This window comes from Neodiprion lecontei, chromosome 3 (assembly GCF_021901455.1).
Source record: "Neodiprion lecontei isolate iyNeoLeco1 chromosome 3, iyNeoLeco1.1, whole genome shotgun sequence".
Classification (NCBI taxonomy): domain Eukaryota; kingdom Metazoa; phylum Arthropoda; class Insecta; order Hymenoptera; family Diprionidae; genus Neodiprion; species Neodiprion lecontei.
Genome location: NC_060262.1, coordinates 8,082,469 through 8,109,385, shown reverse-complemented (window position 1 = coordinate 8,109,385; position 26,917 = coordinate 8,082,469). Strand labels below are relative to the sequence as shown.

At 36.8% G+C, this 26,917-nt stretch overlaps 3 protein-coding genes across 6 annotated transcripts; 2 read left to right on the top strand and 1 right to left on the bottom strand.

Moving 5' to 3' along the window:
• The first annotated feature begins 386 nt into the window (after positions 1-386).
• On the top strand, positions 387-5,225 carry LOC124293760 (pickpocket protein 28-like). Its single transcript, XM_046736060.1, has 8 exons — positions 387-454; positions 2,417-2,620; positions 3,028-3,291; positions 3,377-3,605; positions 3,637-3,913; positions 4,242-4,401; positions 4,686-4,789; positions 4,941-5,225. The coding sequence occupies exons 2-8, from the start codon at positions 2,574-2,576 to the stop codon at positions 5,066-5,068; spliced, it is 1,209 nt and encodes a 402-aa protein (XP_046592016.1). The 5' UTR covers positions 387-454; positions 2,417-2,573; the 3' UTR covers positions 5,069-5,225.
• Positions 5,226-5,524: 299 nt separating this feature from the next.
• On the bottom strand, positions 5,525-18,276 carry LOC107217510 (huntingtin). 3 transcript variants are annotated; one of them, XM_046734606.1, is made up of 15 exons: positions 17,982-18,276; positions 17,551-17,737; positions 16,321-16,599; positions 15,749-15,890; positions 14,832-15,401; positions 14,070-14,680; positions 13,642-13,955; positions 12,140-13,486; positions 7,864-11,920; positions 7,581-7,786; positions 7,319-7,493; positions 6,771-7,184; positions 6,188-6,348; positions 5,940-6,011; positions 5,525-5,857 (listed from the first exon to the last, which is right to left on the bottom strand). In XM_046734606.1, exons 1-15 carry the CDS (start codon positions 18,065-18,067, stop codon positions 5,770-5,772), a joined length of 8,709 nt encoding a protein of 2,902 aa, XP_046590562.1. In that variant the 5' UTR covers positions 18,068-18,276; the 3' UTR covers positions 5,525-5,769. The 3 variants fall into 3 exon arrangements, with proteins under 3 accessions (XP_046590562.1, XP_015510552.1, XP_046590563.1); XM_015655066.2 differs by having other exon boundaries at positions 5,940-6,027; positions 17,982-18,275; XM_046734607.1 differs by lacking the exon at positions 17,982-18,276 and having other exon boundaries at positions 5,940-6,027; positions 16,321-16,615; positions 17,551-17,657.
• Positions 18,277-20,467: 2,191 nt separating this feature from the next.
• LOC107217498 lies at positions 20,468-26,237 on the top strand. 2 transcript variants are annotated; one of them, XM_046734609.1, is made up of 6 exons: positions 20,468-20,543; positions 20,641-20,722; positions 20,939-21,181; positions 21,249-21,424; positions 21,967-22,646; positions 23,055-26,237. In XM_046734609.1, exon 6 carries the CDS (start codon positions 23,206-23,208, stop codon positions 26,062-26,064), a length of 2,859 nt encoding a protein of 952 aa, XP_046590565.1. In that variant the 5' UTR covers positions 20,468-20,543; positions 20,641-20,722; positions 20,939-21,181; positions 21,249-21,424; positions 21,967-22,646; positions 23,055-23,205; the 3' UTR covers positions 26,065-26,237. The 2 variants fall into 2 exon arrangements, with proteins under 2 accessions (XP_046590565.1, XP_046590564.1); XM_046734608.1 differs by lacking the exon at positions 20,468-20,543 and having other exon boundaries at positions 20,550-20,722.
• The last annotated feature ends 680 nt before the right edge of the window (positions 26,238-26,917 follow it).

Below are 26,917 nucleotides of genomic sequence, written 5' to 3'. Positions count from 1 at the left end.
CTCTATGCACGTAGACTTTAGTTTTTTAGCACTTGCACTTATTTCGTTACTTGTACTCGGACCGAAACTCTCCCCGCTCGCATCAGTAAATTAATTTCGTGAAATATTTTTTTCCTCGCACATTTTCGAGCTATATTGCCTCGAGTACCTTTCGGATAGTTTGGCATTTTACTTTGATAAACTCAACCGTTCGTGACAAAATTTCAAACGAAACTGAATCTGTTTTTCGGGCAACGTATCGTTTCGTATACCTACCGTTTCACGCTACATAGATATATCTATAATGTCCCCTCTATAAAATTTCTCGAAACATCTGCCTGGTTAAAAAAAATGGTAAATAAGAAAGTATTGTGATGTGAAGGTTGCTCCGTCTCTAACGGTCCGCACGCTGTCGCTCCGCTCTACACTATATGCGATAACTCCGCAAATATTCATTATTTCGGGTTTTCCTTTGGTCAGTATATTCTTTGGGTATTATACTTTCGAAATGTGTAAAAAAAAAATCGATTTTTTGAAAATTCTAAAGGGATTTCTGGCCTTATTACGCACTTACACGACACTTTGAGTATTTATTTGAGAATTACTCCTTTTTTTGACTGTAACGTATGATATGTTCATCATAGCTACTTCACACTAAGCGCATTTATTTTGTTCAATAATTTTCATCATTGTAGAGAAAAACTCTGCCCCCCCCCCCCCCGATTCCACTTCTTCCCTCCGGAAATGAATAATTTTTTTAATCGATCAAAAGGGCCTTTCCCGAACTCGACGGGTTCAAAAAACAAACAGAAAGATCAACTGTGCAAAGCCCTGGCCGAAAATAATTTTCAAAAATTTCACAAAATTTCTCTCGAAATTACTCAGAAGAATACCATGTTTCCCGACGTTTGTGAGCTAAATTTTTCGTCACTTCTGTAACAGTTTAAATTATTCTGAAAATGTCTGAGCAATTCTAAGATACTTCACAAGGTTTTATATTTTCCACTTTTTGTTTCAATTTCACAGGGCAACTGAAAATGTTGTTCTCAATTATATAAAAAAAATCTGCGTGCAACGTGGATCTGTTCAAAAAATATTTAGAGACAGCTACCGTACATGGAAAAATGACAAATTAATCTTCGTTACTTCAGCTTTGCATTTCTGTGACTGAAAATACATTCTAAAAAGATCGAATGACGGACAAAAATATTTTTTTTCACAATTGTTAATATCAATCAGTAATTCCATTAACTCTTCGCAGCTTATACATTGTACAGTTAATGCATTTCAATTTATTATTGCTATCAACACTTTTCGGAAATGATTAAATGGTACCATTTCCGGTATATTTGAAATAAGTTTGTTATTCGTTCAATCTTATTAACATCTATTTTCAGTAGCAAAAATGCAAAATTTAGCTACGTAAATTTATCTTTTTTTTTAATTTTCGATGTACGGGAGCCCTCTCTGAATATTTGTTGATCGCATCCACATTTTACAGAGATTTTTTCACATTATTTGGAACAATATATCCGGTTGCTCCGCAAAATTGAAAAAAAACGTTTAAAAAAACTGATAATAATCATTTTCAATCTATCAGGTATTTTATTTCATTTCACCGAACCTACGCTGCGTTAAAAGGGGGGCTTTTGTGTGCAAGCCTAAGGCAGCAGTTAAGCTTAATCCGCTCCTGGTCCAGTTGCATGGAAAAATCGAATGAATTTCTAACAACGACCGAGAGTAATTTCGATTTCCATAGAAATTGTTAAGCAAGCCAAGTTTTTGAGTTTCTAACTAAGTTCAGTTCCATGTAAAAATTTAATGCATTTCTTGGAACGACTCAGAATCAATTCGATTTCCATAGAAAATAATCGGAACGCACTCAGTTTTTGGGTTTCTGACTATTTCTAACTAAGTCGAGTTCATGAACCAAAACGGGCCAACTTATGGAGAAAACTGATATCTTTTTAGAACTTCATTTTGTAGTAAAAACCTGAAAAAATCGGAGATCTGATGTATCTTGGTAAACGATTGCAAAGTTCTGAACAATAGATCAAATTGAATTTTCTGGAAAAATATTTTCAGTCAAACGAGAATTCTTGAAACTTCTCAGAAATTTTCTCGAAATAGCAAATTTTTATTCATAAAACCGATAAAATTATTATTCTGAATAGAAATTTAAATACTTGTTCAGAATTTTCAGAAATTATTAAAATCCCTCGGAAATTTTGCATAAAAATTGCGAAAATGTCATAAACCGACACACTGACAAAATTCGAGAAAATTTATAAAAGTTTCTGAAAATTATTTCCGCCAGGGAGTATAAATCAATAATCATTTTTAGCGTAAAATAACTGTCAACTTAGAATACTTTCTATAAAACTAAGAGTGTAGATGCAAATACAGCTTGTCACATGTGTTTTAATTGATTCATTAGGATTTTGACGGTAATTTTTGTTGAAACGGCTCTTGGATGTTTGATTGCATCATCGCTACAGTATTCGTGGTTTGAATACCAGAATAATCCGACAGCAATAGTACTTGATATTGATTACAAAAATTTTAACGTCACGAAGCCAGCCTTGACTATATGCATGGACGACTACATTTCCACGGATAAGTTTTCGGCAGTCTTCAAGAAGTGAGTGTTTATCCCTGCGAAATGAAATACATTACGAGATTTATTTCCAAGACGATTACAGAAAATAATTACCTGCGTACAAGGAAACGTTTCCAATTCGTGTTTTACATAATAAATAATTATAATAAATGATTGTATCGGAAATCACATCAAATAATTGAAACTTCTAAACACGAAAACTATTAAAAGTCGTCGTAAGTTTAAGAAATTCTTTTTTTGAACTTATCAAAGTAGTTTGCAGTTTTTGAAAGCAACTGCGGCATATTTTACCTGATTCTTTGAATTCAACTACGACTTTCTTGAAAAAATCACTCACACAATGGCAGAACATTCAATATTTAAAAATCGGAACTTATCAATTTCATTTGTCACGCATATTTTAACGTTAGACAATGTTGTTGTAAAAGATTTGGAGTCGAAGATACAAAAGAGGCAAGAAATTTTTTTCACTTCATATCAAGACCAGTCTACTCAACTCTAAATCAAACGCCAATATACAACGGTACTTCACCTGACAACTGGTTGGAAATAATCCGGGACTTGCATATCGACTATGAACCAAATCAATGCGGTTTGCAGGAGTGTACCGGGACTTACAAAAGTCTGGTTGTCACAGAAAAAGGCATATGTACAGCCCTATATGGTGCATACAGTAATTACTCGTCAGTAGAGTAAGAATTTTCATGATTTCATATTAATGAATTCACATATTCCAGTACTAGTCTCCATCTGCTACGTACAATATTTCCCTTTCAGCTACTGGGTGTCAAATAACTGGACCATCTTCCCACAGAGATCTTTACCGACATACAAGTACGCTCGTCGAAACGACAGGATAAACATCCAGGCAATTCCTTTGTCATACGAAGCAAGTTCTCCATGTTTATATCAAAAATTTTATGTTATAACTGGTGTCCTTAAAACTATTAGAATTTTTTGCACGGGCACTTTTTACGAATGTGGAAATCATAGGCACGTAAAAGAAGTAAGCAAAACTAAATTTTTTCCATCAACAGCTGGCGTTACACTATCCGAACGATCTACCTGAACTAAACACCTGGTGGTACAATTTAAAAGAAATGTCTGTCATAGATATAAAAATTGATGTTCAACAAACGGAGGGCTCTGATGAACTGAGAGAAATGTCTAAGAGTCAACGGGAATGCAATTTTCCTGAAGACGGAGACTTAAAGATGTGGCCAGTCTACACACGTAACATGTGTATCTTAGAATGTAGATATAATTTTATAAAAAGTCGATGTGGATGCTACCCGTATTTCGCAAGACCGATTCGTGAGTACTATTCAGTGTGTTGAATCATTCTGCAGGTTCGATTCCATGTCCAGTATCATAATAAACAGTTCAAACGGTCCGATAAGTCTTCAATTTCGTAACTGCAGATATATTGGAATTGCCAAAGATTCTGAAAAGCGGTGCGATTTTGTGTTAATTGATGTGCACATTTTTTTTAACTATGTGATTACTTTTTTTCTCTTCACAAAATACGGCACCAATAAGAGAGGTAAAAAAGTTTGCTCAGTTTAATAACTAATCACCGCGCCAAATCAATGTCTTTTATATCATGTGAAGAAATTCCTAATTCGTTGTATTCTATCCACAGCTGGAGTTCCAGTGTGTAATTCAACACAGTTACATTGTATTTCGGGTATTTCTGATTCAATAATTTCATTGAAGAGCAACAACAAACATTTGTGTACTTGCCCAGAAAACTGTAATACAGCTAGGTATCCAAATATTCGTATTGGGACTGCCTACAACATGTGAGTATTCTTTGTGAACCCAAATTGGAGTCAAAATATTTCCCCACCAGAAGTCCACTAGCTATGTAGACTGTCCAAACTATTATAAAATTGAAAAGGCAAACTGAAGAAAATTCGAGCTTTTAAAGATAAATTTTTTGTCGACATCTCAAATTTCTTTTTATGTTTTGGAGAACAGGATTTTCTCTTGTTAAAAATAATAGTGAGAACTAGTAAATTTTACAAGCCTTTCTTTATTTTTGGAATATGATTACCCTCAATATGCGATATTTTTATTCAAAAAGTGACCGAGTAGACGTCATACCAGTCAGGGCGGTAAACATTGATATTGAATTTCCCTTCACCAAGATGCGTCGTGAAGTATTCTTCGGATTTACTGAATTCTTAGGTAAGTTACCAATCATACTCTCCGATCCTGACCAAAATTTGATTTTTTCACCCTTGCAATTTCCTGGCTATCACAATTTAAAAGACAATCAACATCTGTATAAAGAATCTGTAATACAATTGCATTGAATTATTAAAATCTTTTCGATCAGTTTCAGTTGGTGGAGCTGCAGGATTATTTCTTGGTGCAAGTATAATATCATTCATTGAAATCTTTTATTACCTTACGTTGAAGCTCTTTTGGTATAGATTTTATATGTCTAAAAACAGACGAAAATAATAGAAATTTCTACAACGATTGAAGTCCACTGTCAGACGTTTCGCGTGAACCGATGCACATTTACCTATCTTTTTATACTTTCTGTGATCAATTATAAATGATACATATCTATTTACTGCTATAGAATGAGTCATGGAAGATAATAATTAAAAGAAACAAGGTTTGGAATTTCAGGTACTGTTAAACTATTTCTGACGAAAAATAAAACACAAATAGATATTTTTTTTCACGAAGATCCTGAAAATTATTAAGAAAACAATTATTGCAATTTTTCACTCATTTTCCTTAAACCATGGAAAAAATTGATCAAAATTCAATTAATGACAGTGATAATAATTTTGGTAGCTGCGCGCATTTAGCTATTGAATTTCACATTGTTAGCCATGAAAATTAAAGTGAAAAATTGGACGGATTTCGAGGAAGATTATTGCCGTCATTCGGTATTAGCACAACAAGTTTTGATTACAAAATAAAATTTATTGTTACTTTCTCCTTTTGTCGACGCGCATCAATAAATATAATGATAATTATATACATATAAATCTAAAATCAATAACAGCTTCAGTAACATTGCGCATAAAATTTCGTACTGTACAGTGAAACGAACATATAATATTTATTTAAATACCCATTTAGTTTTTAAATTCTTTTACGTCATGTCGAGGTAGGAAGCCCAGTGATTAACACCAGTTATAGAGATGCTAAAATATCACTGAATGGAGTGCCTGGTTCCTTTGCTGCTGTTTCAAAAGTCTCAACGAATGCCATCTTTTGATTAGTGTTTGAGAGCTAGTTTTCGAATTTGAAAAATATTAAAGGTAAAAAGCTGTCTTGGTAACATTAATGAAATGTAGCTGTGCATCCTACCTACCTTCTGGTAAAAATCAGCTGCCGATATGCAGAGAATTTTTTTATCCTCGTATTCGTACTTTCCAATTCTTGACTGTACATGTGGAAAGCTTCATTTACAAAGTTAAGAAATATTTTTAAAACGAAAATATATTCATGCAATTAGTTAGTCTTGAATGATAAACGAAGTTTAAAATCGCTCAGATCAGCTTCAGCTGACATTGTAGAATAGAATAGTTTATTATTCTTCGTGAAGAACGAAAAGGATACAATGCTCTGAGCCAGGGATTTGTCGATGCACTAATAAAGAAACAAGACAAACACCACGTTGACATTGCGATTGGTAAACTCTGTATGAAGTTTGGTAAGCTGAAAACTACCCATTCCTGCAGTAGTCCCAGTTGTGCGCTGTTGCAAGCTCTTTCACATACCTTAGAGATTAGAATTTAATCTTTATTATCCATCACGAAGGAAAATTTTACTCACATCATCAAGGCTTCGAAGAAACTAGCACAATATTATAAAGAACTAGTACTATACCCATGCTAGTACACGAGCTCGCTTGAAGATAAATGATAATTATTGATGTAGCGCATACATTGCAAATCTATAATAATATTTAAAAAATAAAAATTTGTAAAAATCTGAGGTCTAATAACAAAAATTTCAACTGGCCAAATTACATGGCTCAGTTACTAATCTGATTTAAAAACCGTTACTTTCTAGTCTTGTGCTTTGTTCAAGTTTGAATCGAGTATTATATATTTTGTTTGTTTGAAACAATTTCGATTACTCTGGTAAGGTGTAGTATTAATAAAGTAATAGCATTTGATTCTAGTATAAAACTACTCACCTGGAAAACAACAGCAGATAATAATCTGGGATGAGGTTGTTGAGGTGATAAAAATTCCCCAATTACTTTGGTGAGAATTTCCCAGGGTGGGAAAAAATCGCCAAGAACACCTGGTAGAACTGCACATAACACCTCGACTTCCATAGGGTATCCCTTTTTGATTCGATCAAAAATTGCAGACGTTCTTTCGATAGACTGCACCAATACTTCAGGCTCCTCGTCAGGTAAAGGTTCCTCAATCTCTGGATTGTTCAACTTCTCGGCTGCACCAGTATACATACAAGTTAGCAGTAACTGCAAAGCAGGTAATGCCAGAATCGGACTCGCCTGTTTCAGTCTATCAACTGCAACTTTCACGATTTGTTCTGCAACTTTACCAACTACACTCCTTGTTGCAACTAATCGCTCCAAACCCTGAAATGAAGCATGTATGACGAAGTAAGAACCAAATAACTCAATACAATCTTTATACACCAATGGTACGCGTTGTATTATAGAAAAATCCACTCCCATTGTAATTGATAATAGGAAATATGCTTTCTGCTTACTTGTAACAACGTTTGGTGAAGAGAAGTTGAAATATTTTGAGTATTGACCAGAGAAAGCACCAGTTCCAGCACTGCCGGAGCTTCTGCGTCTGGCGGCGTATCTTCGGCATGCTCCAACAGGAAAAAGACTAGAGCCCACATTACTCCTTGATGCTCTTCACTCTGGCTGAGAACACTAAATTACATAATGATATGAATACGGAATATGCGAAGCGTATGTGATTTGAAATTTGAGAATATTTATATGACTATGAGGTCTCACCCTTGCGAATCTTGAGCATCTATGTGCTTCTGAATATACTCTATGGCTAATGGATGGATAATATTCATAGTTTCTTCACAGCCGGCAAATACAGCACTTTGCAAGAGATAAAGGGTTCCTTGCAAGGCAAAGACTCTGGCTGGCAGGAAACCAGATTTTAAACTTGTCTCTACCAAACGTTTCACTTTTTCAAGAGTTTCACCATTCTATAAAAATATTTACTGTGGTAAATGGTTCCATATCGTAAGTAAGTCTAACATTTTTCGAGTTCAAATAAACTTACTAGTGGGGTGAGAACAGCAGTAGCTTTACACACTGCAATAACGAGGTACTGATGTAAGATTTCATTCTCGATTGGATGAACCCTGGACAAATCCAAGCAAGTATCAAGCATCCATTGATACTGAAATCTCTCTGTAAATAATTCTGAGATAGCTAGTATTGATTTGGTCACTTCGTTTAATAATCTCAGGGGTGTGTTTACGCGTGGCATAGTCCATGACGAGTAGAGCTCCAGCAAAAAGTGGAGACAAGAATTTAGGTCCAAAGATAAAGACTCCAAAACGTTGTTACGATATTTCTTTAACTCCAAAACACTAGAGCTGAGTTTGTCTTCGTGCAGAGAGCATGACGCCCATAAATAAGGTAGGGAAAACTGACTGTAACTGTATTGATGCCTGTTAGAAACCCGTTCAATGTTCCCTCGGCGAAAAATGTGATCTAGAGTCAACCCATGCATACTTTTGGATTCATTAACATACTCAAACTTTGATATCAGGGTTTCTTGTATCAAGTACAGTTTCTGAGAGTTAATTTTATGCACAGAAAGCTGTGGATCTCTTGACTGGTGAATGAAAGTGCTGTTTACCGGATTCCCGGGACACGGCAAAAGCAATGTCTGGGTCAACAGATTGGTTATAGCTTGAACAGCCAAGCTAGTCGCTTGAATGGAAACAGCTAATTCATCGAACGACATGCCCTCATTTTGAGTGATATTTAATAAACTCAACAACGCCATCCACGTTTCCTCAAACTGAAGCCTGGAGGTCCATCCTAACAATGTCAATCGATAAATAAACTGTTCAAGTACTTCGACTTCGTGCAACAAATTTGACTCAGAAGATAACAACGGCACAAGACATTTGGTGGGACCTGAGCCGACTACGTGCCAGCCATGCTTCCAAACTAGCGGAGGAGTGAGAACAAAAGAATTGACTAAAGGTTCTCTGCTCACAGTTATAATCAGACTTTTAATTGGATTGAATAAGAATAATGGAATGTTATCCGGAGTACCCTCGCCTTGATATTTTTCCAGCCAAGCAACAAGCATTGCCATTTCTATACAGGCTTGTGCGTAAGGTCTTGTTTCATTATTTTCTAGTGCTGGTTTTAGTCCGCAACTGTTGACGACTGGAAGACGCTGATTAGAAGCCAAAAAATGTTCGACAATCCTTGTCAACGTCGCTGACGCAGTACAAACCCAGTAATGATTACTGCCAAATGCTTTATGCAGATTCTGATTCTTCAATACTGCCTCAGCGCACCTTAATGCCGACTCCAATTCTTCTGGGTTTAATTTTCTCTTGTCATTTTCACATTCCTTAATCATCCAGTGTATCACTTCAAAGCAGAGCAGTCCGAACTTTGCCAAAACATCCTCGAATTTCGTATCGATCTCTGACAGACCATATTTCACTAGCACTGGTAATGTTTCAATGTATACAGTAACGGATGGAATAATTGTAAGCAAAGTATTCCAGTAAACATTGTCGTTCATTAGCTCCGAAAGTTTGGCTGCGTATTTAGCCTCCTTAGTACTCATGTCTCGACCTACGGGATGAAAAATTTCACGTTGTTTAGGCACGAGTTCGTTGATATTCTGTACATGTTGCAGTAAGCATTCCTTTGCCGCTTTGTAGAGATCGTTTTCTTCGAACACAATATCAGTTTCTTCACCGTTTCTACTGAATCCAAGCTCTTGACATTTTTTAACTGTATATCTAATGCCCAACTTGAAGCACTCCTTGACGATTTTTGAATTAAAATCATTAGAGGACATAATTTGCAAAGAGTCTTCATAGTTCATATTACCCAGTAGTTCAGCAGATTCTAGTAAACTGTATTTTCTATTATTATGACAACAACGAAGTTTAGTCTGAAGATAAAACCAGTTCCTATCAAGCTGGATACCCTTGATGCTCGACGGATTGAAAGGCCGACGCTGTTCTAATTCCAACGGTGACAAATCGTAGTGTTGAGCACCGAGTTTGTTCAGCAAGCTAACTAGGCTACCATATTTCTTCGCCAATCTCGTCGATAACAAAATGTTCATCATCTCTATGAAATCGTCTCTAGGCAACTGCGTCTTAATGTCCTCAGTATTCAATGTTAGCAAAACTTCAGCCCTTCGACTAGCAATTTTTGCCGCGAGTCTACACAATGCTATATGTTTCGAAGTGAGTAGTCTTGGTACCATTGCCAAAATTAGAGCTCCGCTTTGAGACTGGTGGGTACCTTCCAAGCACTGAAGCAATCTTTTTACAAAACTAGGCTTTGACAGATCTAAGCACCTAGCAGCTATCGCCTGAACAAGGAGACCACTCGCTGCCGGATTCCTATGAACCGCCGCGGCCAGGAGTTCTTTTACTGGAGGTTCTCTAGCGAGAGATATAGTTTCCTCAATATGATTTACCAACAGCCAGGTTAGTGGTTCGGCATCGTTAATATTCTCACACACATAGTCACAGAATAGTATGGTGCTGCCTTTCCTTACAATTTCTCCATTAATGTTGCACAGGTTGCTCGTTAGCTCTGTTTGGTCGGAGTTCACAGCACTCGGGTTGTACCTGCTGAGAGTTGAACGTACTGCATTATTTGGTGACTGTTTGGCTAAAATCTCTTCCCAAAAGTACATTTCACTGTAACTAAGAAGCGTCATCAGATATGCCCACTGGCACGTCAGTATAGGACATTTGCTCGCTAATTGGAGCATTAGAAAATTCAATTCGGTTAACATTAACCTGTCTTCCTGGAGTACGTTTCGCCCTTGCATCATTTGCATTGCGGCATTAGCAACTTTACAGTGGCTACCAGACTCGAACATGTGAATACTCAATTGTAAAAAGAATGAAAATTGTTGTATCAAATAGTTGTCGCTTCCTACAGAATTAGCAGCACCCAGATAGCAATCGTGGTTTTTGTAATTGATAAGACCAACTAGATCGTACACCTTGGATGTAATCAAGCCAATAACTTTAAATAGGAACCTGGCTAATACTTTCTCTGGCGCAATGTCGTATGCGGACGCACTTCTCACATTCAACGGATCGGACATTGGTTCCTTTGAGGTGTACAGAGAACCAGAATAAAAGTTGGCATTGTACAAGCTCAAATCCGAGAGTCGAGCAAGCATGGCTTCTTCTTTGGCATATGATATTAAAGCAAGTAAAACCACGTTTACCATTCCCAGCCAGCGTTCCATAGTCAGAACGGAATCTTGTGCCATTGGTGTTTGGATGAACAATACTTTGAGCAACGGATCGACCGGTCTGAATACTGTTGGCGACACAGCTGAGAAAAGCTTGACTAGTGCGATGTGAGCCTCCTTGGACTCGAGTCTGACTTTACCAGAAGCTAGAACGGGTAGAATTGAATCTATGGTCAGCCTAGACCATCGTGTCCACTTTTCTTCACCGTTACCATCGCTGCTGTATCTTGATTCCGTTAAACAGGCGGCTAGCAATTGGATTACCTGATGATACTCGACTAATCTTAGCAACATAGATACTAAAACATCTCTGGTTGTTTCCAATTCCTTTTGTTCTGCCACCGTTGAACTTGAACCCCTGATAAGAAATATGTCTTCAATTAAAGGTACAAGAGCCGGGATGCAGTGAGTTAGAGGTGACTGTCCACTGGCCATGAGTCCATCGCATAACTGAATTATCTTCGGGATGCCAATTATCACCTTGGAGTGATATTTCTCATAAGACAGCTGAACAAGAAAGTTAAATATTTTTGGTATTAATTCTTCAGTTTCATGAATGTATCCGTCCTCGATAAATTCAAACTGCTTTAGAACGAAGCCAATAAATATCTGATCCTGGTCCAACAAACAGTAATTCACCCGTAGTTGTACCAATTGACTTAACAACAACAACACTCTGCATTGTAATGATACGCAACTTGTGACTGTGTATTGTTTCAATGATTTGATGACCATCGGTTCGAAAAGTCGAATAAATGAGGCAACCGATGCTTTCTGATCGGGATACCGTGACAAACTTCTGAATACTGAGCTCATTTTACGGTCCCCTTTTCTTTGAATGAGACCTATCCAGCTGTAATAAACAATAACAGAAATAAATAACGATTGTTTGACCTTATGAACAATTTTGAAGGGATGAACTATTGTTTTCTTTTATTCATACAAATTGTTTGAAAACTTTCACACCTCAGATTTCATTGAGAATTAAATCAGGATTTACTCTGTCGTTTGTAGCAGAGTCATATCAGAAAAGTTAACAAAATTTCAAACTCAAAGCCGTTAAAAAACTCACCCAGAACTAGGATCATTCCCACTTCGACAATTATTGCCGATAGTTTTAATCATATCTGCCATTTGCCTTGCTGGTGTTTGAAAGCATTGTGTATAAAAACCCTTGGAATCATCTCTAAAGATGTTTCTTCTCTCGAAATTTTTCTGATAATCTGGATCTATCCATCGAACGCTCAAGTTACTTCCAAACAAACATTTGAGCAGCTGCTGTACACATTGGACCGTTGCTGTTGGAGACAAAATAACCGTTGTTTGCAAATAATGTAATATTTCTTCCGCTATCCTGCCAGCTTCATGTATAGTCGCTATTTCCAAGATTTGGGATAACACTTGTAACGTCGCATTCAACAGTGAGAGATACATTTTACTTGCTTCGGATTCTAATGTAGATTTATAATTTGTATTAGCAGCCTTTAAAATCTCGTACAATTTCATATAATGTGGAAAATTGGTAAAAACGCCCATTTGTTCCCGACCGAACTTCGAGCTGGATGTCTTTTCCTCTTTATCTTTAGATTTCTGATCGGAAATCAATTTTCTTTTAGGAGATAATGCTTGAGCAGTTGGCAGAGGTGGCAGAGCAGATTTAGTATTCGGATGCTGCAAATGTACCTCATCAATGACATGTACAAAAGTATTGAGAATTCTGACGACATGCGTCAAGAGCTGTTCGAAATGCTGATGAATTTGTTTCTCCTTGAACAAGCCCCACAATTTAACTGGTTCGGAATCACTTTTGTTCACAGGTTCATTTGGCTTTAAATTGCACACAGCCATTCCTGACGCCAAGTTCCCAGCCAAAATCATCAAATGTCTGTGAGTTGAAAGGTCTAGGCTCAACGGGGACGAAGATAAAAAAGACACAGTTAAGGATATCAATGCATTACTTGTGGGTGCAACAGGACCTCCAGCTGGCTGTGCTTCGTTTATTGTATCTCCACGGCTGTTGGACCTCTTGTATGTCTTTTTGACAATTGGTTTTGGAATTAAACAATCCCAGGCTCTTGGATAAATCGTCGTTAAGAATGTTTCACTGAGTAAACTAAGCGTCTCACAACACCCGTAGTTCAAGTACTTTGACGAACCTACGACCAGTTTTTGCGTAAGCAAACTAATTATTCTCGATAGTACGGATTCTATTCTTTCGTCATATTCATCTCCATCCTGTTGACATAACGAATCGAAAGGTTTTGGCAGACTGTTGAACGATGAGTTGTTTCCTGTTTGGAAAGATGAATTTTCTAATGGGTTCGATATCATATCGGATAAATATCTTTCAGTTAATTTAGACGCCTTCCTTGTCACTGTGTTTTCGTGCGGATGTTGATAGTACAGCAAGGGAACAATCCTGAAAAAAAATAGTGGTCAGACTATTCTACTTTTTCAGAAAATTTCAATATACTGCTGAAGCTCTTGAGACATTTGCAGAACAATAGAAATCGATCCATAAAAACCCTTTTTATCATTGAAAGAAAGTATCCACCTTAAAATTTTCTTACTTACTGAACAATAGCAGTAGCTGTAGCGTGACGTACCCTTTGATCTTGGTCCCCCAATAACTCAACCATTACCGAGATAACATTTTTTTGAAAATGCGGACCACCTGTTATGTACTCGACGGTTGTGTATGGCAAATTGCTAAGAACCTCGACTAGCTTGATTTTAACAAGAAAATATGGATTTTTAACAAGTAGTGGCAGAGCTTTGAGAATTGGTAAAGCATACTTATTATTTGCTGACTCTATCAGTTCAGTCAAACATAGATTTAATGCTAAAAGTGTTTGTCTGCATGTTGTAGCCGATTCGTCCTTCAATCCCTATAAATAACACACACTTTATTATAGTTTTCTTTTCTTGTCTTTAGCATTGGGTACATATTCAAGCACTTTAGATGTAATTTTAGAATATATAAAATGGAAAAAACTGCTCACCTCTAATAGTAGCGCTGTAAGATTTTCTAACGATAAGATATTATCCTTCATTCTATCAGGTACGGTCGACCTTAGAAATATTTCCATATTTCTGTATTTATCACCAGATTGAAGGAAAACAGCTTTCAGAAAATATCCAATTACCATGGCAACATTCCCTCTTATTTGAGGATCCATATGATTAGCAAAAAGTAATATATCGCTGATGTATTGTTGTTCTGCATTGCTATTCGGCGTTTTATCAATTGTTGATAAAAGTAAGTTTGGATAAAGTCGTAAAATATGACCAATGCAAGTTAGAGCAAGTGATTTAACGCTAACTCGAAACATTTTGTCAGGTATCAATTGACCAGGAATTCCAGTCAGCAGAAACGACGACACCAAGTATCGACAACAATATTTTAGTGGTACGTCCGCGTCAGTGAACATTCCTATGTCACATTCGTGATATAGAACTCCGGACGATGTTCTATGCAAAGATGTTACGGACGATGATACCTCGTCCAAGTACTCGTCTTCTTTAGATTGTAAACTCGGCAAACTAAGATCAGGCGAACGCTCCGCCTTCCCAATATCACTTCCAGTGTCGCTCTCTTCCTCGATTCCCTCACCTTGAAGTAATATTCTAACTTCAACATGCATTACATAAGAAACACACAAATGTATGAGATTATATTATCATGCTACGAACATCATTTTTATTCCTACATCGCCAGCACAATCGCTGTTTTAGTTGTGTCTATTAAATCGTTATAATCTTACTGTCAAGAGATCCGATGATCAGGCTGCTGTAATTCTCCAAAGACTTTTCCTTTTTCCCTATGACTTGATTGGTGTCGGCTTGTTTGATATGGGGTCGTTGAATCACTGGTAATACATTCTCCGAATCAACAATCCATTTCTCTACGGTTGGTTTAATTTCAGGAATATCTGGATCGAAAAGATTTAATGTCGAATCCAAATTTCTTCCAGATATTGTTACATTGGAACCACTCATCGGTCCCAAAGAAAGGCGGGCTGTATTTTCATTCATTGCTATCCTGCTCCGTGTAATCCCTTGACAGGAAACCAAGATCGGAACCAATTCTTTTAAAGGGAATTGTAGTAATTGAGCCAAGGTCTCCAACGCTGCATTGACGACATTGTGATCGGAATGCCACCTGGCAAAGTGTAGACATAGCTCATACACCTGTATAAAGCTATGAAGGGGGACGTCAGGTTGGCTCAAATTTGATGTTTCATCAATATGAGGTATTATTATCCTTAGACAGCCAAATACTCCAATTACCGTTGTAACACGGTCTTCGTCATCAGTTATTGGCACAAGAGTATCTAATCAAGAGATAAGTAAGTTCCGTTTAGGATTCTGAGAGGGTAAACTTCCTAACAATTAATAATATCCTTATTTTGATACAACACAGATGAAAATACAAGGTTCAAATTTGTAGCGCTAATGTAACAGCGTATCAAAGGTAAAAAGTTTAGTTGTTTCAACAACCAAAGGCTGAAGGAATGATTGTGGTTGTTAAATTGTCTCTCTGTGTATTTGTTACATTAGCATTCCAAATTTTAAACTCATGGCCTCAAAGGTTCATAGACTATGTAGCATAGAATGCTACAGTTTGATCTAGAAGCGAAAGTGTCACACGCAAATTAGGTGATTAAAAAATCTTCCTCACCTATCATATACTGTAAAACGTGCAATAAGAAAGCCTGAGGATTTCGAGAGTTCAAGCAAGTCGTAAGAATCATATTAGCTGCTGTTCTGCGGAATACAGCCTGTGTTGAAGGTATGTTTTGACAGAATGCATTGAGTAGAGTCTGAAAATTATAATTATCATGAAAACCAAATGTTCAACGGGACAATTTAACATCCTGTCGGCCTCATAGCATATACCGAAGCCAATTTCGCAAATAAAGCGATGTCTAATCTACTGGAAGATAAGCATACTCTGAAATTGGGTGACAATTCAAAATATTGATGTGAAAAGAGGCTCGCCATTGTGTTTAATACGGGTTCAAACACATGAGCTACAGCACCATATAGATTGTGTGTTATATGAATGGGAGATGAATCGCCGATTATTAATTGCACAGCAATCGCGTTTATTGATTATTTTATTCTGTGACGAGAGTCTAGATTTTTTTTTCTAAAATTTGCTAAGGCTAAATGTGAGTAAAGAACACACTCATTTAAATATGGCGTAGTATCCAGATGAACAAATTTCGTATTTTGTTTCAATTTATTTACCTTCACATTGCTATCTGTTGTAAAATTCCCCAGAGTTTTCAAAATCAATGGTAAAGAATTGGCTAGTGTCTCGATAACAGATTCTTCGGAACGCTGAGCAATAGCTACAATGCAAGGTATCAGATTTGCCACGTAAGCCTTTCCTTTCAGCGGCCGGATCATGTGCCCCAGCTGCGCGAACCTCCATAGTGCAGTTCTTAATGTTCGGGCAGTACCGTTCTTTTTTATTTCGCAATATAACACGATTTGTACCTTCACTATGTTGCCATCTGTCATAGCCTGACAATAAGAAGAACTATTATCAAATAGAAGCAGAATTAATTCGTTATATACTTAGCCTCGGTGCCTAGCAAATTCAGTAATTTCTTGTAGTTTTTATCATTAATTTTCAGTCGTTTTCACCATTGGGCAAGAAAGTTTGTAAAAATACTGCACAATGCAACTGGATAATATGCAAAATCTTCGATAACAGCATTATTCATTTTGCAATAACTTATTCTTCAAATTCCTTAACTTCCTCTTAGAATTTTAAAACCTTATGTATACCGTACAATGCAAAATTAAATTTAATCGTTTTTTAAATTCTACTGCAAGATTCCAGTAAAATATAATAATCCTGACTAACTTGATCAAAGGACTATTCCACTTCTTCTATCATAATCAACAACTGATGGAGATTTTATGAACCTGAATTTTTATTATAAAATGTAATAAATGGAATGACGTGAGTCATTATAAAATTCACATTTACAATGAAATGTAAACAATCATTGAATTTCAGAACCTTTTACTTTATTCATCTAATATTTATGTTTAATGCTAACAATTGAAATCATTGTCATTACAGTTAATTTCAAAACTCTGTATAGGGATCAGCCTGCATAATTACTTTCTTTATCATTTAGACAACGTTATGCCAAAATCAACTGACTACCCCTAACTGTTCTCTCAACTTTTACCAGTTATTCCGAATGAGCTGGACACTATGTTGATGTTAGAGGGTGACAGAATCATTCAACTAATTGTCAAAGTCTGAAATGCATGTATCCCATAGAGCCTAAAAATATTTAAAGGCAAATATGGGAAGCAAAATATGGTTTGGGGTCTGTACATTTTGCCTAAAGTATGACAAGTATTTTAAAGATGCTTCAAAGTTGAAAGATGGTACAACTTAATGATGTATCCCCTGAATATGTTTACATCGAATGTATACTAAAATTTTCAGCATACCCCTCGTATTATCCTGTTCAAGCATTCGTCGGCAACCATTCTGACATCTGATTCCGAGTCATCACAAAGCATTAGCAGCGTCTCTATAGCGACGTTAAGAACTTGAGAAAATTTTGGAGTGAGTCTAGCGGCAGAAGAGCATATGCCGTCTGCCACAGTAGTGCAGTACGCGATTTTTTCTTTTTTTCTGTAAACAATAAGGACATTTGTCATTTTGGTTGACATAACCTCGTTGGAAGATGAAATCTCAATTCAAACTCCAATACTTCTAATCGCATGTAAGCATATCTGTGACGCGAAAATCAATATAGAAGTTTACATAAAAGACGTATATACGGACGGGTGTACAGTAGGTATGCATTTTACGTGCATGAAGTGCGCTTGAAAACGCTGAATAGTGCTTATTTTTTAAAGTCATATAATGAAAATACCTGGCGGCACAATCGTGGGAAGTATCTTGAAGTTGCAAATTTTTCAATGTATCCACCGCTTTGAGTATTCCGTTAATCGTAGCCATGGTTGTCAATGGATATTTTATGCGTTATTATACGTAGATATTTATCATTCGTCAAGCACATCCGCTGTTAATCACTAACATATTGGAAATAATTCATATACTTGTGATCTACCTTAAAATGCTAAACATAACAACAGCCGACATTAATGTGACAGGTGCCACAATCATACACATAGGCATAAAACTGGCCATGGAGACTAGAGTAAAGGAATCCGAACGCATATGGCGGAATCGTCGAAAAGTGGTTCGTGAAAGCGATGAAAGAGCTTGTAGTTCGGGATGTATCCGCAAGAGATACCAGCGCCTGGTTACGAATAAAGGGTATGTTCCGATATACACTGCGAGCACTGTAAGGTGTGTCGTCAATTTAGTATACTGCGAAGCCGTTCCTGTATAGTTAGCTATACTGGTTACTGCTTAAAACGGAACGCAGTACAGTATACTGTGATCGACATTTTTTGGCGTTACTTTCATTTCATACATAATATTTGTTTCACATTGCAATAAACACAATTTATTCAAATTTTCCATTTTTGTTTTTAACGGCCGATATTTTTAAATGACAATATTCAATAATAATAATTATCAATAGTGGAAGCTGTTAAATTTCTGAACGCTGTTGATCACGTCATCAAAGCACTGAGAGCACCTTACCTCGAAAGCACCAGTGTTCACAGTAGAAAAATGGCGACGATTTATGACGTCATATATTTCCCTAGGATACTGCGACTGTATACTGTCAGTCTATAACGGAACGAATTTCTCCCCAGTAAGAGCACTGAACAGTGCTCGCAGTGTATATCGGAACATACCCAGAATACATACGTGAGGATCGACGATTCAAAATCACCGCGCTGCCGAAGCCCGCAGTGGTAGCGCTACCAGGCGGTTACAATCCGCGGATCGTTCATCAGTTTCACCGACCATTTGGCTAGCATTCCGTTCGGACTCCTTATCTCTAGTCTCCATAACTATGGCCATAATTGATGCATGAAAGTCATGAATGTATTGATATCAAGAGAACGAACTTGGCAATCTATTTGTTGCCGTTCTACCCAGCAATGAACATAGGTATAAACTTGGATGCCGCGCGTGCCCTCGAGGCGTTATTAGACACTTCCTTGGAAATCTTACTGACTTTGTAAAGGTTGATGTTTTGTACATTGTTACGTTTCATTTCCAAAATTGGTATGGATGCTATTGGACTAAATGGTTTAATTATTAAAATGATGTATTCATCATTTTACCTATTGGATTGATATTCAATTGTTTTGCCCAACAGAATCATCCGGTGAATTGATTTATCTACAGTGGTTTAGTGTCGTGTCCCTGATATACTCTCTAGGTGGCGCTCTGTATTGTTCCACATTACAGATCTACTTTCGGAAAGGATTCTATAGTTCATGCTGGATAATTTGTATCACGGTCTTACATACAGGTCTTGCGACTCTGAGTTTCGACGTGGGCCTCTTAACGTGTCAAGCCGCTAGCGTCGCTGCGATCGAGGGATGCCCGGTGCGACAAGGACACGGTCTTGACCGTGTTGTGAACGAAACACAATACGGAACACGCACGTCAATCGTCAAAGGCTTACTCAAACATTGTAGGTTATGTTGATGCATCCCTCGATCGCAGCTCCATCTGGATTTTTCTTCAATAGAGGAGCCACTCTCTACCATTGGAATTCTATTGAGTCGCAAGACCTGTATGTAAGACCGTGGGTCTGGCAATTCAGTCAAAATTTCAGTGGTGGGGGTGTCCTCTTATTGAAGCACCGATCGTTTCGCCTAGTGACCACGAGTGTCGCTGCAATAGAGAGATGCAGGCTGTGTGAGAGAGACGGAAACAGGTTTGACCTGTCGCGTACGGAGCCTCCGGAACCGTAAACACCACTGATCTCTACTGTGTATAGTACACTGATCTCTATGTAGGGTGTGTTCGGAAATTGACAGAAAGTACTGTCAGTACTGAAAATGGTATAGTCCAAGTGACGTCTACTGTAGATTTTCAGTACTGACAGTACGGTCAGTCGAATTCCGAACACGCCCTAAGTAGGCCTCTTCCTCACTAGCGCTAGCGGCGAAAATTCACAACATCGGTTTCATTTTCGAGCACGGAGTTACAGCCGGAGTACCCTGGAGTACCCAGACGTGTCTATAAGGCCGTGTTCGAAAATTGACTGACAGTACTGTCAGCAATTTTTCATCTCTTTTGCGCTTCCAAGTTCATGAATAGCTTTGACTCTGTCGTAGGGAATTTTCAGTACTGTCAGTCAATTTACGAACACGATCTAAGACCATGGTCGGAACCTTAGATGTTGCCAAGGTTGCGGCTAAAAATGAAACTAGAATCCCACTAACTTCTACTATTAGGACGCGATCATCTCACAAGTAGAGGGAGTCGAACCGGTCCAACCCACTGATATATATATACACTGGATTGGATTTAAGCGTGGTGCCGTCACGCCAATTGAACGGTAGCCATTTTGTACAGATTCTTGTCACTTCAGATATATATAAATATATACGTGATATATGTATGTGTATATAATCGATTGTGTTGGAAAATTACAGTAACAATTATTGAGGTAACAATGAGTACCTGCGTTTTTTGCAAAACAAAGCAATCAAAATATTGTGGGCGATCATTTCACAAGTGAGTATACAACGCTGAAGCGTTCTGCAAATGATAACTTGCAGAGGTTATGTCAGCATACGAAGTATTTACTAATTATATTTAACGAGTATTATAACGTACGAATCGTGTCAGTAAAAATTCACAATATTTGAATTATGAACCGATCTTATTATAATTGAAATTGAAAACTCGGGTATTATTGACTCAGGGATTAAATTATAATTCGATATGTAGATTTCCCGTGAAAGATGTGTTGCGCCTTCAGCAGTTGTTAAAAGAAATGAAGAGGAAGGACTGGAAGCCAAACCGAAATAGCACATTGTGTTCGGCTCATTTTACAAATGACTGCTTTGATAGGACAGGATTCCTAATTACATTGAAAAAGAACAGTGTACCAACTATATTTGACAACCCAAAATCAGAGTGTTCATCTAGTCACCGATTAAGGGAATATGGACGTGGCTATTCATTCTTCAAGTAAGTACCGTTACTCAATGCAACATAACGTGTGAATTAATAAATTTAAACTTTGCTTGTTATGTAGGTTCCCATTGGATGAACCTGATATTATGAAGCAGTGGATCGCAAATATAAACATTGGTCCGTGGTCTCCATCAAGTGATAGCTTTCTGTGTTCCGACCACTTTGAACTCTCTTGCTTTCAGAAGAAAAGTAAAAATTATATAACTTTACGAAAAGGCAGTATCCCAACGTTATTTGGTAAGATCTGAAACTATTAATCCCTTTTAGGTCAGAGAAAACTCAGTGTGCATAAAGACACGTTGATGTGATGCACTATTGCGTCAATGTCGTCGAAGCGGTTAATTACCTACAGATTATAAAGTGCTCTGTTACAGAAAAATCGTGTGTGACACATTTCTGTGTATTTCCATTGTCGTTATTTATTAGTAACTTATCTGTAGGTGAAAACTTGCAGCAGACCGAATTTCAGGATGAATCCGATCGGCCCACCACAGTGAATGTAACCAAATTACATGAGCACCTACACATTTGTACCTGATTTGCATGCTCAGATATGTACATCTTTTTTATTTTCTTTTGATTGTGCTTGTAACTTTTTCTTCATGTGAATGGATTGTGGATTGATACTACTAATTATATTGTTGTGGTTTATCGCACGCAACTCTATAAAAATTCCTTAACGTTTGCAAGGAATGTTTTATTCTCCATATTTTTGAATAAAGTTTTTACTCACCCAATTCGATATAGTTTAATTCAAAACTTTTTTTACATGTCTTAAGCTCCACTTTGATGATCAATGGATGGTAAATGAATTCCCTAACGGTTGAATTAGTGTTATACAAATTTTTGAATAATCCGTATGAAATTCAGCCCACCATAGGATAAAGGATAATGGACGGAAACTTCTTAGAATTGAGGACTTCTTTTGAACATAAAGAAAAATCACGCTTAAATACAAGTTTTTCGTCATATTATTTAATGATCTTTTACATCATATAATTGTAAATAATAATATACCTTCGAAAAAATGATTTGTTCTTCATTTAATGTATCAAACATTATTTTACTCGTCAAAAACTTTTTTGTGTGACGAATATATCGTTAGATTTAAATAGCATATTTTACGCAGTTCAAATCTAGCGCGCATTCTGTGACAACTTTCTGTACAAGATGGCGGAAATTCAAGTGTTCAATTGGACACACGAGCTTACACGTAGAGTATACGGTAATATCCAATCCAGTGTATATATATATCAGTGGTCCAACCGAACCAAACTGGATAGGTTGTTATTTTCTTGATATTGAATTTGTTAACCTCTAACAAAAACTTCCAAAATATTGGAATCATTTAATCGCGGGAAAAAGATTTGGGAATATTATTCATACGACACCTTAATGGCAAGCTTCTGATTACGCCTCACAGTACGAAACTACGATCGTAGTTCTGGCTTAATACAAGGTACGAACGGATTTGACTACGTATTATTACAAATACGCTAACCACACACTCGTTAAGTCTACCTATTCGCATTTCTTATTTCGAATATTTTGTTTTTTTTTTTCTTACACATACTCAATCGGGGAATAGTCATTGGGAAGAATTTTTTTTTCACTATCGGAAATACTTGCACCTATTCAAAATTCACGCTCATTATTTGTAAATACATGAGTCAGAAAAAGATTCTCTATAAGAATCTTTGTTTAATATAAACATCGAAGATCATTTCGTCTGTGAACTGACTGAGAAATATAAAATAATCCCACTCGATGTAAATTGTACCTACAATGTTATGTTATGCAAGATATGTATCTCTTGTTTGAGTTACGAAAGTTTGTATCACAATTGTCATTAAATTTTCGATTCCAGGCATATGTCAGTAGGTGGCAGATGATCGCAGAGGAATATTTAGTAAAATGTTGACTGATTCATGACGTGATCAGTGCTGCCTGGTTAGTTGGGCAATCGGGAAGGTTGCTCAAGAAGGGTAAACAAAATTTTGCAAAAAGAAGAATAAAAAATGCCAGGGTGCGCTGCGATCGGGTGCAACAATCGCAGCGAAAAGGGTTACAATATGAAATGTTTCCCTCGTGACCCACAGCTGAGAAAAGAGTGGCAGGAAAGAGTGGGCAGAGCGAACTGGGCACCGTCGAAAAATTCTTTCCTCTGTCACGCTCACTTTGAGGCTGACCAGTGGGTGCAGACAAAGAAAGGAAAGCTTAGACTTAAGAGAGACGCTATCCCATCTATATTCACAGAAACGTCAACGAGGAAGTCTCCTAACAAGAGACGTTTACAAAACGAGCAGCAAGACATTGATGATTGGTCACTCAGTAATTTGAAGAAAATGCGAACACTAGATGACTATAATTACACTTTGGAATTCCTCGACGATGATGAATATGAGTTGACATGCGATATGAAAAGAAATAAGACGAGGATAATTGCGCAGGGTGATGGCACGATGTGCAAATCCATAGCACTGGGTAGTGAGATTGAGCAAGATATCACAGCTGGTGAAGAAAATAATCATGATCTTGCGTATCGTATTGTTACGGAAAAGGAGATCCCGGGATTAAAAAAACAGAACGTGATAATAGTATCTGATGAGAACAACAGGGAGATAGGCAAGCTTGTTAACAACAACGAGAATGTCATAATCGTCGCTGATGAAAATAACAAAGAAATTGGTCATATCGTAGTTGATAACACGTTGTTTATCCAAGAGAACCTGGACGTTGGAAAACAGTCACAAATAAGCACCGAGAATAAGCAGCAGATTCAGAACAGCTATGACGATATTGAAGAAAGATTGAAACAAATTTGCAATGGCGAAGAGGCAACTGATGACCCAAAAGCACCGAAAGATCAGCGAGTTGCTGGTATCTCAGTTCGTAAAGACATCATTTGCACAAACAATTCGACAGTCTCGAAAAGCAAGGGTGCTTTATCAGATAAGATTACGAAGTACACGGATAAAGAAATCCCAAGAAACTTACAGTTAATATTCGGTACAGAAAGTGGAGATGAAAATAAAAACACAAGCAGTAATGCGAATACACAACTCTGTGTATTGGGCGAAAAGAGAGAAACGCAAAATACGAATCAAGGGGAAGATTGTCCTTTAAAAAGGCAGGCTTTCACTAGTAAATCTGTAACCCTGAATGATTGTAATGTAATTAATGTCCCTAAAGCGAAGCCAAGTGATTCGACGGGCATGAGAGCTGCAATGAAACGAAAAAGAACCCGAGAAGAAGTGATGAAATCCATTGAGAAAACTATTGCTGATTTATCGCAAAGAACGTTAAGCGCCGTTAAATGTGATCAACTGACACGCTCAATCCTAAGGGTCGCTAGGGCGAGAAAAAGAGCAGGTAGGGAAGACAGAAATATCATTAGTTCCAGTCACAGGAAACCCTCGGATGTGATTAATGGCAAATTTGAACTTAATAACGGCGAAGGTTCTTTGACAAACCCAAACTTTACCATTAGAGTAACCGGAGTTGCCGATGATGTTGGCGAAATTATTGCAGGCTTGGAAGCTACTTCAGGCCATAGGACATCTGACAAAAATAACGATGTTGGTTCAAGGTTGTCTAGAAATTTGAAAAATATTTCGTCGTCAAAGTATTTATTAGCTGGACAAACAGATACAAGAAATTCGTTAAAAAATGGTAAAAACCCAGATGGGTTGATTGATTTAAGGTCTGACGAAGAACAATTTGGTGATTCTGATAGCATGGAAAGTGAAGAAGGGTTTGTAGTTGAGAGGGACTATGAAACGAACAATCAAACAAATGTATTCAACACTAAGCAAGTGAACTCAAGTACCGAACTATCACATGGGCAAAAAGGGGAATTTCTTCATATAGAATTGGATGGAAATGAAAGGAAGAAAAAAGTGATTCATAAAGATGGAAGTGTCAAAATCAAGGTTGAAGAAAATATTAATTCAGATTATGAAAATGTGCAGTCTGTACAACAAAAGTATTCAAATAAACCTAGTGATCTATCCAAAGAGTTGCGGCAAAAATTGAATGCGCAACAAGAAGTAATAAAAAAATTAACAAACCAGTTAATCATTTACAAAGAACTGGAAACTAAATTAGTGAATCTAAAATTGGAACTACAAGTAAAAAACAAACAGATACAGATATTTAAAGAAAAGCTTAGTAAAAAGCCACAATTGCCTGAGGTAAACTCCAAAAATGAATATGAAATGAAACAGCAGGCCATATATAAACTTAGCAATAGAGTTAATCAGCTGGAAGAAGCTAACAAAACACTGATGAAACAGATAGGCGCCGAGGCTCAAAATAAAAAATATGTTCAGAATCTGAAACAAAAGGATGAACAGATTAAGGTATTGAACTGGAAGCTTGAGAAGGCGTCAAAGTTCTTGGAGAGAGCGGAGAAGAATGCTAATACGTACAAAAAAAAAATGTTCAGCATGCGGACGTCGATCAAGCAGCAAAAAGCTGCGAACGAGAAGCAAAACAAATTTAAAAACCTGTTTATCGATAATGCGTCGCATGAGTTCTCCGAGACTGCACTGCTCACAGCTATCGATATTAGAAACAGTTGCGGACTGAAATGTTATGAAAAGTTATTAAGTTACAAATTTCCATTACCATCTTTGAGAACACTACGCAGACATATTATGAAAGAGAATAATACTGATCGGAATTGGGGAGACAATGACCAGGAACTGATATTTAACGGGTATGAAGAGCAGGGAATAGGCAATGAAGCTGTCGAAAGTGAAGTCACTGGTACTGTCCAAGATATTTTTGAAGAGAGCAATGATCTCGATGACTTGAATTCCAACGAATTGGGAGAGCACATTCTATCGCAGCTGGGTGTGGAGAGAATGATATAGACTTTAATCGATTGTCATGTACATAAATGAGATGTTTTGTCACGTTTCAATGATGTCAGAAATTCAAATTTTGTGCAATAGTTACCATCCAATGGCACAAGCCTTATTGTTTGTTTCTTTAGCAATAAAGCAGGTTTATTTTGATGAAGTACATGTGCAAAAATTGATTATGATGTACGATTTAAAGTTCAAAAACTCTGTGTGTGTGTGTGTGTGTGTGTGTGTGTGCGCGTGTGCATTATATCATATACGGATATGTATAGATACATATGATTTATGATTATATAATATATTCTGCATTATGACTGAAGTGTGAAATACTGTTTGCATAAAAGAAAGTCTCGTTGAAACATGGTCGAGAAATCTAAGCATAATGACTGAATGTTGAAAAATATATAACATACACATCTTGTTATATATAAAAATAGTTTAACAATTGTGCTACATTCTATTTGTCAAAAATCATTTTTCTATGTTTAATCAAAACTTTCCAAAAAAAATCATTGATCATTTTTTAGTGCCTTTTAATGAAACAGGAACAGGCTAGTTGAAAAAAGGCAGATAAAAAATTGTATAATAATTCAAAATTTAATTATGTACTGTTCAAAGATGTCTTTTTTGCTACACAGTGTCAGTTTACATACTTTCATCGCATCATTCTAATGAGATGAATTTTAATTTGCATTTTTGACTGTCAACAAACTGTAGCATGGATTAAAACAATGTAGGCAAAAATATTTTTATCATTATAACCTGTTTATTTTAATATGAGTAATTGTATTGTTTGAAAATTTACAAGTATTTTTAGTCCATGAATGTAATTTTTATCATGTTCGTTACTTGATTATATTAA